We start from the raw sequence: 10,042 nt of genomic DNA, 5'->3' as shown, positions 1-10,042 counted from the left end.
CAGTGAACGCATCTAGTTACCATCTACATTTGCAAAGAACTATATAGGTCCCTTCCCTCAGCTCGAAGCTTGTTGTTGTGGTAGCTGAGAGATTTCAAGTTCAAGATTCCCGCCCCCCCCCCCCAATCATCCACAAACCCCTCAGATTCTGGCCGATCCCTGGGCCCTGCCACTTCTAAGCTCATCTTTCACTGGAATTTGAAAAACTCCTAATAGCAATTTTCCATGAGTAACACAAGCTGCCAGAGGAAGCATTTCAAAGTCTTTTGCTATTTGCTGTAGACTTCCCTACCCCGGGCTGAATCTGGCCACAGCTCTTGATTGATTCACATTAAAATCATCATAAAAATCACCAGCCCCCCTCCCCCATCTGGGTGGCATTTCTGGGCTAAGACCAGCTAAAGAACAGACAGCGCCTCTTAAAAATAATTGTGACTTTGGACAGATTTTACTGCAATAAAACAAAGGTTTAATTTAATTCAGAATAAGAGATAAGAAATAACTCTTCAATAAAATATATAAAATTATACAAGGCACCCTTTCAAAGGGATAAAGGTATACTTGGATGGGCGAGGGGGAGCTGGATAGAAAAATGAAATACCAAGGAGCTATATGGGCTGTCTGACAACACCATTTTTTATCAAGTCAAAACATGGCTTTACCCTCTGCCCCCAACATGTTAAAAAAGTATATAAATTTTTCTAATAAGTTTAGCACATACAACAGGTACACACACAGAGAAAGCATGATTTTTTTTCTTTTTAGATCTATTCATTGTTCAGGAATATTTAGTATAGATAATGGTTACAAGATATTCATATTTTTTAAGCAGAGAATTAACTACACACATCCCCCCCCACAAAATCACCTTTTCAATGTGTGAGGACTGATGTACCTAGTGGTTCACAGAAACCGTCAATTCCTCCCGACATGCTTTAGAACTTTTCACTCTCCAATTATCTGAAATGAAGTTAAGCAACAGCCTTGAGAGGAATTAGGAAGGACTTCCATTTTCCACCTTACCCCGAGGCACTCTCAGGATTCTTCTCATCCCCCTTTTATTGATCTTACAAAAACGTTTAACAATGTGTAACAAACAAGGTGGAGAAGGGGGAAAAAAATAGGGCCAAATAGGGTCATATCTAGTGAGTTTTTAAATGCACGTAAAAAATGCAAGAACATGATGTGTCCCCTTCTCTGGAATCTTTCCATATCTACTGCCTATGCACATAGTGTCTAATTCTAATGTTTGCAAGTCAGTCATCCAAATCATCAGATTTCAGCAATTTTAGTAAATAATTTGTCTCCCCCATAAGAAAAAACAACAGGTAGACTTAATTAAGCAGTCTCTTTTAGGAAGGTGATATATAGAGAAAAAGGATATATATATATATATATATATATATATAAATTTTACCTTTCAAAATAATTTGATTTTTACGTCTGCTGTATAAAAATGTATTATATTTTATTATATATATATTTATATATAAAAACCATCAGAGCCAATCTTGTGAAAGGAGAAGGGGGGGGTGGCATCTGGAAGATTACACCAAGAAAACGGGGCTTGGGTGTCTCCAGTCAAAAGAACCAATTTCAACTATGTCTGTGGCCCTGTCGATCTAGCCGCTGAGGGTGGTGCATGCAAGGTTTGCAGAGTGGGACTGTCTTCTTGCAGAGGGAGGGGGAAGGCTTTTAAACAAACATCCATCCCGGAGTCTATTGAGCTGGTCTTCCTTAGGACAGGTGGTACATGCCATATCCCACTGGAGTCGCATAGAGTCCGACGGGCGGGATGGGGAGCACAGGTCTATGGAAAGGGTAGGACGCGCCATATAGGGAGGCTGCTTGCAGGGGCGAGTTGATGGGGAAAGGGAGGCTGAAGCCAGAGGGCAGCATAGGTTTTGCAGCCATTTTCAGCTTTTCCAGTTCGGCCTCTTGCAGTCTTTTCGCCTTGGCTCTTCGGTTCTGGAACCAGATTTTGACCTGTGTCTCTGTGAGGTTCAGAGAGCTGGAGAACTCTGCCCGCTCTGCGATGGAGAGGTACTGTTTCTGGCGGAACTTGCGCTCCAGAGCGAGGAGCTGGGAGGTGGTGAAGGGTGTGCGTGGCTTCCGATTGGTCTTGTGTTTCCTCAGGGTGCAGGTGGTGGGGCTCATGTGTCCTAGGGAACAGAGAATGGGGAGTGAGTTAGCAAAAGAAAGTGGCTTTCTCGCCAGTTGTGTCCGTGGGGGCGGAGGGGGGGGTCTTCCCTCTTCACCTTTCAAAAAGGTACCTCCGTCAAAACCATGTGTGGTTGGATTTTTTTTGGGGGGGGGGTGGGGATAGAGAAGGACCATACTTAAATGGATAAATTGTTTTTTTAAAAAATTGAATCTTTTTCCAAAAGTTTGGGAGTTTTATGGTGTAACAGAACTTGCTACATGGAAAACAAACAGCATTAGAGATAATGAAATATGGACAGACCCCTCATAAATCAAGAGAGCTGAGGGTTCTCTGAGAAACAAAACCCCATCTCTTCTTGATATCGCTTATCTTAAAAATGGGGGGCTGGGTTCATGATAATCCTCACATCCCTAGGACACTGAGATAATCACATATGAGAAGGAAAATGAAAAGGGTCTTATGAACTGGGTCCATCCCCTCTCTGCACCAGGAGAAGTTGGGATTGCATCAACATATTTATGAAGGATAATCGTGCCGATAAGGTCTGCAGTAAATTAATAGCATCTATGGATTGGTGAGCAGCCTCATGCAATAAACAACCACACAGCTGTCATTCCCTCCAGTCTACAGATTATAAAACCTGAACATCATTTTACAGATCTGGATGTGGGATAACTTTCTTGGCTGGGTGCTTCTGTAATATAAACTTTACTAAGAAGGAGGGGAAAATTAGCTCAGCCATAAATGTAAATGTCAGGGGAAATCACGCTGCCTCCTGAATTGAGAGCATGTGATGACATTTTAGCCATCTCTCCTACCCATTCTATGGTTTGGAGGCAATGTGTAAATGATTAGCTTGTTGTTGGAATTTAGAAAGAAGGAATAACAAGCAAAATAAAGGTATGCCAACAGCATCCAGACTCCATATTTAAAATGGGTTCAATTATAGGAAATCATAGGACAGGGCATCCTTGTAATTCCATAGCATCAACTAACTTCGGGCTTTTCCTTAAAGGAAGCTGGGGTGGAGCTGAGGGACAGATGCTAAACAATTCATTTTCTGCATTTGGCTTTTATGAGCTATGCTAATTTTCCAAATGTAGCCACCGTAGTAACTCCAAAGCACTCCAAAGGGAGAATGTCGCATTTCTTGTTTAGTTACTTTGGTGGCCCAAGAAAGAGTTTACACTTCATACTTGAAGGTGACACAGCACAAGTCCCAACCCAGCCTCCATTTCCAATAAGAAATGGATTTGTCCTAATGTGTCATTGTTAACCATCACTTTTAAATGGCTAAAAAAGAAAGAGGTAGTGGGTTCTGCCGTCAATCAAAAAACAGAAATCTGGGAGAGAGATGGGTAAGAAACTACCACAGGAGAGTAGACTTTTGCATATGCTAATCCCTAAGTAAGCCAGAGAGCTGGGGGTGCCTACTTCTTAATTTACAAATAAAATAAAAACAATCAGAGACTCAGGGACCTGTGAAATTCTCATCCTTCACAAACGTGACCTGGCTAGCTGGGAGGACCCAGTGGTCACAGCTCAGATACCAAGCTCCTAGAATCTACACTTGCCTCTGCTCTACGTTTGGAAGCGATTCTGTGCCTGGGCACGGTCATTCTGGCTGCTCCTAGGGGCTGCATTTGAATTATGAAATCCAGGCGACGGGATCTCATGTGTGTATCAAAGCTTCCCTCCCAGCGCACCTCTCCCCACCCTCCCACTCTCCTCCCCATTTTAAACCAGCCTGAGAAAGGGTGCGATTATACAAAGCAAAACAGCATTTATCCTACTGCCTCCTGAGAATAACAAAACCCCGGCCAGGGCAGGTGGCTTCCTCCTGCCCCAGGTTCTGTCGCTAGGCTCCCCCGGACCCACCGCTCCTACCACAGGGCTCCTGAGGCCATCTCCAGGCCCAAAGCACCAATGACCCACTTTTTAAAAAAAATTAAATCCTTTCTCAGAATCTCCTACTTTCCTCATGGAAAGGTCACATCCAGGGCCCACGGCTGCCTTACCTTCGGCCCTGGCAGGCATGCTTACAGAACCCCAGGAACCTAAGAAAGTGGAAATGTCTGACCTCTGGACACCACTCCCTGTAAGGCCTGAATCCTTGATGCGCAGCTGGGAATTGACCTGGGCCTAGGAATACACAGGCACTCGATATCTGTCAAACAAATTAAGTCCCTTAAAGTTTCTAAGCCTCTATTTCACCATCAATAAAATGGGTAACTAATACCAATCCTACAGTGTGGTTCAGAGTACCAAATTTTAGAATGCCCAGAGTCTTGTCTGCCATCAGATAGGTGATCATTAAACGTCCCCAAGTCTTTCTTGTCAAGCCCAAACTCGACGTGTGCAGATTCCTCTGAACTCTGCTTAAATGTCCTCATCTGTTACCGGGAGGCCAGCTTTAGCCACACGGAGATCAGATAAGATAATACGGTGAAAAGTGCTATAAAGTACTGTGCAAACTTGAGTTTAAATTCTTTGAGTCCTTAATCTCCACGCCCTTTGAATCTTTGGGAGTTTCTAACAGGGTGGAGAGAGATGCCAGAGGGGACAGCCACTTATGCCTGGTTATATGGCCTTGTTTTGTTCACAAAATACTTTGTATCTCGAGTTTTCGGGGCTGATGGGAATGCGGTAAAATGTGATGCTCCCAGCTTTCGGAAAAAGTCCCTATGCAGGCACCCTCTCTCACACCTTTCCTAGAGGTAGAGTGCAGATAGAGAAATCTTAAAGGCTGGGAGACAGAAGTAAAAGGAGCTACAGGGAATGGCTTCTCCATATTGCAAAAGGACCCAGGGCCCAAAAATGGACGTAAACGCTGGAAGAGAAAGCAGCTCTCCTGCGACTCTCTGTTCTCCTTCCTCATTTGCAGGAAGCGGGGTGCAGGTGTTCGGCCCTCTGCTTGGTCTCTCTGGGGAGAGGGATCAAGGTGGCCAGGGTTGGGGCTTGGACACCAGAGCCCCTTGCCCAATTCAGCCATTGTTGGTGACCTGGCTCAAGCAAGTTCAGTCCTCAAAGTACGCATGTCTGAAAACTGGGATAACCACAGGTCCCGGGCTTCTGCCCACACTTCGGGGTTCCAGCGATGATCGGGATCTAGTGAACTAATAAGCATCACTTTGTAAACTCAAGCGCTGCTGGAATGCTGTTAATTATTACTCTGAGCCAAGCGGAGCCCCACGCTGCTGACCCCAGCCCGCTCCCAGCGAAGCGACGGGCTGGCCGCCGGGACGACCGGGAGACATTTCCTCGCCGCATAAGTCTCTGCCGCCATCCCTCCGTGTTACCGTGCTTCGATACCCGCGGGACCAATGGAAGATGATCATTTGTACCCAAAGTCGGGTTAGATTTTAATTAGCTCATCTTTATAATGAGGGCACACCTCGCAGGGTTGTGAACTTTGAAAGACAGACACTCTGCCTCTGCCTGGCATATATTCCGGTGCTCATTAAACGCGGATCCTTCTTCATTCCCCAGACTGAGACCCCGAGGGACAGTGAAAAAAAGCGAAGTGGCCTGAGCGCAGGGCTGAGGGTTAGAGAAACGGATACCCAAGCGACCCCGCAAACCCAGCTGGGTTCGCCCTTCAAAGATCAGGGCGTTGGCAATTGTGTCGAATATTCTGTACAGCTAGGGGATCCCAAACGCGCGCTGCGCGGATATTACCCAGAAGGTATCTTGGATGCCGCGGGCGCGCTGAACTCTGGGGATATTAAGGGGCCAAGAACTTGTAATGCTTGCTTTTCGGGGCGCATAGTACAGAGGGGTCTCCGTACCCCTAGCTTGGAATACTGACCCCCAGTTCCCTCCTGTACCCCGAGCACCCTCCTACCCCTTGTCCCGGCCTCTGCAGGCACTCACTTGGCGACGGCGAATATCTGCCCGGTTCCTGCATCCATGCCGCTCCGTCTTCTGAATTTTCCGACTTGACCGAGGCTGTCTCGAAGGGCTTGACCAACGGCCCGGGGCTGTGCGCCTCCCGGACGCTGTGTCCGGGCAGCAGAAGTGGCCGCAGGGTGGCCCCGGCGGAGGCGCTTTCGGCTGGCAGTGGGGAAGTCTCCTTGGGCGGCTTCTTGTCCGACATGAGCGCCTCCACGCTGAAGGGCAGGCTGGAGACCTTGACGCGGCGCTCCTCCGCGGCCCCGTCGGCACCCCCAGGCCCCGGGCCCGGCTCGGCCACCATCGCCGGGCCCTCCTCATCAGACGAAAACAGGTCATTGCCTTTGGACGGAGAAGCCATGACTTCTCTGCCCTACGTAGCTCCCGGCGCGCGACTCCGCTGGCTACCAGGCAGCTGCGACTCAAACTTTTTTGGGGGGAGACGGGAGGGGCGCGCCGGCAGCCGTGCCTTTCCTCCAAAGGGAAGTGAGAGACTCGGCTCAGCCAATCCGAGCCGGCCCTGGCGCTGACGCCACGGACGCTCGCCTCCGATTGGCTCTTCCGGAAGAGGCTGGGGCCTTTTTTTTTTTTTTTTTTCTGTTTGAAATGAATTAGGAGTTAATTACAGGAGCAGTCAGCAGAGTTGTTATCAGGCGATCCCTCAAGGGTTATAATCACGCCAAAACTGAAAAGTCTAAGGCGTAATTAAGGCCGATTATTTAAAGAGGAAGTTCGCGGAGTCCCATTTCTTCTCTCTATTGACCCCTCTTTTTAAAAGTTACCCGCGCCAGAACATGTTTAAAATCTGCAACTGACATTGCAAAAACATTTATGAAGCTCCTACTATGGGTCGAAACTGGGCGAACGTAACAGTTTTAGGGGTCAGCACTGAAAGCAAGGGCCAGCATCCCTGCTAAAAGAAATACTACATGCATGGCGCTTAGAAAAGCAGGTATTTCGCTATCAGCAAGTGCCCAACAGCGTCCGCTATTACTATAACTCCCTTAGGAGAGGGGCCGGAGCGAGCCAGAGAGGTAGGTGGTCACGGCTACCCTCTCCCAAGTAGTTCCAATTGGAAAATTTAAACCAGAGCTTTCCATCTCTTCCACTCGAAAACAAAACCAGCGCACTCTTAGAAACTTGGAATCCTCGAGTTTTCTTTTCCCTGAATCTCCTCTCTGGACATCCGGATCCGACCTTTTTCTCAAGACTGCGTGCATTGTGTGTTCATGAGTTTGTCTGAGCCTGTGTTTGTCGTGTGTTTGTTTGGGTACCAGTGTTTGCCTTCAAGGCGGAGGAGGAGTGAGGAAAAGGCATAGATAATATCTAGTGCTTCCCAACCCCCCCCCCCCACACACACACACCCTTGCAAGTCTCAGAACTGGGTGCCAAGTTTGCCCACCCCGGACCTGTGTATCTTTTGGGGAAGGACATTTTTATTCATTGCACCTGGTTAAAAAAAAAAGTATAGCTATCCCCACCCCACTTCAAATTATACCCGGGGTAATTACATCTCAAAGCCTTAGTGATGACTGTCTCAGTATGGGAAAGGGGAGAGCACGTGAACTTCCAATGTGCAGAGGCCTCCAATCTCTCTGCAGGCCGCTGGGCCAACACCTATTTCTTCAAATGACTCTTTCCAGGCTGCAGCTGCCTTTTCCTATATCTGAGCGATTATCCCGCAAGTGATGAGGTGAATAGAAGTGACCCAGCTCAGGGACTTGCACACAGCAGATGCTTGCTAAACAGTTCCCAAAGCCTTGGAAGGAAGGGACACTGTTTTTAATTACTGAGATGACCAGAGCTTGGGGCTACTTCCCCGTTCAAGACTTGTAGAGACTTGACCCCCACATCCACTTCCCAGAGCACCTCCCTTCACCCCAAACCTCTGCCTGGAGTGAAACTGTGCTGGCGGCCTAGGATAACCAGAAAAGGTGTTATCTGAATCTTAGAGGATAAAACAATCTGCACTGGCCACTTAATTCAATTTGATTAGAAATTGTCCTGAATAAAAGTTTAAAAGTAAAGAAGTTCTAACCACAGCCTTCTAAAACCCCCTTCTCCCACCACTATCAACAAACTGGAAGTTCAGAGAAAGTTATTTTAAAAAAAACTAGGAAAGTTATCTGGAGATATATGCCTTATGCGTTTTCCCCTTGAGTCATACTTGATGATAGTTGGCTTGATATGCATCTCAAATACAGTACAGGTAAACCCAGATTAAGTTCTCTGCCTCCTAGAGGAAACCAGCAAGGTGCAGGCTACATATTTTGGAAGCAAACCTGAAATTCGTTTAGCCCTCTGCTGCCGAAACGTACCCAGCCACTGTTTGATAATTGTTCTTGAAAACTCCTTGTTAATATGTGTCAATTAGGGGGCATGCAAGCTCATTCCTGGGTTTGGTTTTTTTTTTTTTTAATTAGTACTAATAGAGAGAGCTCTTTTATTTTGATGAACTTTTCTGGGAGAGGATAAGGTAGGTACCCCTCCCTACTCTCTGGTCCTGATGTCCAGGCAAAGGACAAAAATTGTAAAGCCAGAAACGAGAAAATAGTAGAGATTAAACAAACAACTGGTGTTCCAAGGGAGGTTGCCAACCTCTAGCCATGAACAGGAGAGATGTCCTGGGAGCAACCAGCCTGCCCATCTTGTTTTCTGCCTGCTGAGGTTGGGACAATTCAGGAAAGGGTGTCTCTTCTGCTGTGAAAAGAGTGGAACCTCAACACAGTTCTAGCCCTTTGTGGAAAACCCCGTCTGTGCATTTGGTGCTGCGTTAGCTGCGTTTTCAGAATACTGTATACACCTCTTCCTGGCCGCGTGACCTTGGTCGCGTTACTTCCCCTCCCTTAGCCTAATATTTTTTTTTTCCTCTAAAATGAGAGAGAACCCCTAACCAGGATGGCTCTTGCGGCAATTCAGTTCAAGGGGCTACATAAGATAACTAGCAGGTGTAGGGGATCCAAAAAAGCTCCACCATATTATTGTGTATCAAAAGCAGCAACAATGTATCGAATGTTTTCTCTTTGCCAGATATCCGAAATGAGGCACTTCGCCCCCTTTCACGGAGTTCACGGTGGGTTCTTTGTAAAATCTCTGGGACTGAGAATTCGGCTCGCCCTGAAAAGTTTATAGTCCCTTAGCGGAGGTCTGTCTTTGGCACTTAGGGGACATTCAGTAAAGGTTAGTTCCCGGTGACATATACGCAGGCAGAAACGTGAGGTTCCAATCAGAACTCAGTCACCACTAAGCGTCACCTCTGCTTTAGTACCTGGACCTGTCCTCCATGATTTCATTCGTTTCTTCCAACACATCGCTCCGGGCAGAAATTATTTTCCCCATTTTACAGATGAAAAGCCTAAAGCCAGGAAGCGCTAATTCTGCGGCCGGGTCACGCAGGTAGGAAGTGGTGGACCCGGGCATCTCCCCTCGCGGCACCGGCGGGTGCGCGCAGAGCCGCCGCACTCCACCTTCGCGCGCGCCCCGGGCATTTCGCACGCGCCCGGGCCCTGCGTGGAACAAACGCGCACGCGCACCGCAAGTCCCAAGACGAAAACCGTGAAGGACAGCGCGCGGACCGCGGCGTCTGCAACCTCAGGACCGATCGCTGGATCCCGGCGGCTCGGAGGAGGCGGGGGAGGGGCGGAGGAGGGGGCTGTAGACGGGCCAGGGCTGCGGGCAGGCGCCAGGCGCGGGGAGATGAAAGGCGGGCTCCGGGGGAAGGGGCTGCGCCGGGTGACCGGCTCCAGCCGCGCCGGGCGCCCCGCCCCCGCCCCGCCCCGCCCCGCCCCCGCTGCCCGGGGCAGAGGCGGCTGCCCGCGCCGGAGCCGCGTTAATTGCTCTCGGCCCCGGCACTCAGCCTGCGCGGAGCCGGGACAACCTCGCTCCAGGAGGAATGACAATTCGCCCTAATGGGACAACCTCGCTCCCAGAGGAGTGACAATTCCTCCTAATGGGCCGCTCGTTAGCAGCCTATTCTCCCGAACCCGG

At 48.5% G+C, this 10,042-nt stretch overlaps 1 protein-coding gene across 3 annotated transcripts; it reads right to left on the bottom strand.

Annotated features, from left to right (window-relative positions):
- Nucleotides 1-446: 446 nt before the first annotated feature.
- Nucleotides 447-9,398, bottom strand: MSX2 (msh homeobox 2). Of its 3 annotated transcripts, none has more exons than XM_082380938.1 (2): nucleotides 6,038-6,566; nucleotides 447-2,162 (listed from the first exon to the last, which is right to left on the bottom strand). In XM_082380938.1, exons 1-2 carry the CDS (start codon nucleotides 6,414-6,416, stop codon nucleotides 1,738-1,740), a joined length of 804 nt encoding a protein of 267 aa, XP_082237064.1. In that variant the 5' UTR covers nucleotides 6,417-6,566; the 3' UTR covers nucleotides 447-1,737. The 3 variants fall into 3 exon arrangements, with proteins under 3 accessions (XP_082237064.1, XP_082237065.1, XP_082237066.1); XM_082380939.1 differs by lacking the exon at nucleotides 6,038-6,566 and adding an exon at nucleotides 4,871-5,990; XM_082380940.1 differs by having other exon boundaries at nucleotides 2,028-2,162; nucleotides 6,009-9,398.
- Between the last annotated feature and the right edge of the window lie 644 nt (nucleotides 9,399-10,042).

This window comes from Balaenoptera borealis (genome assembly GCF_965194805.1).
Source record: "Balaenoptera borealis genome assembly, chromosome: 2".
NCBI lineage: Eukaryota > Metazoa > Chordata > Mammalia > Artiodactyla > Balaenopteridae > Balaenoptera > Balaenoptera borealis.
Note: the sequence above shows the minus strand (reverse complement) of the source record. Positions and strands in the feature narration are given on the sequence as shown.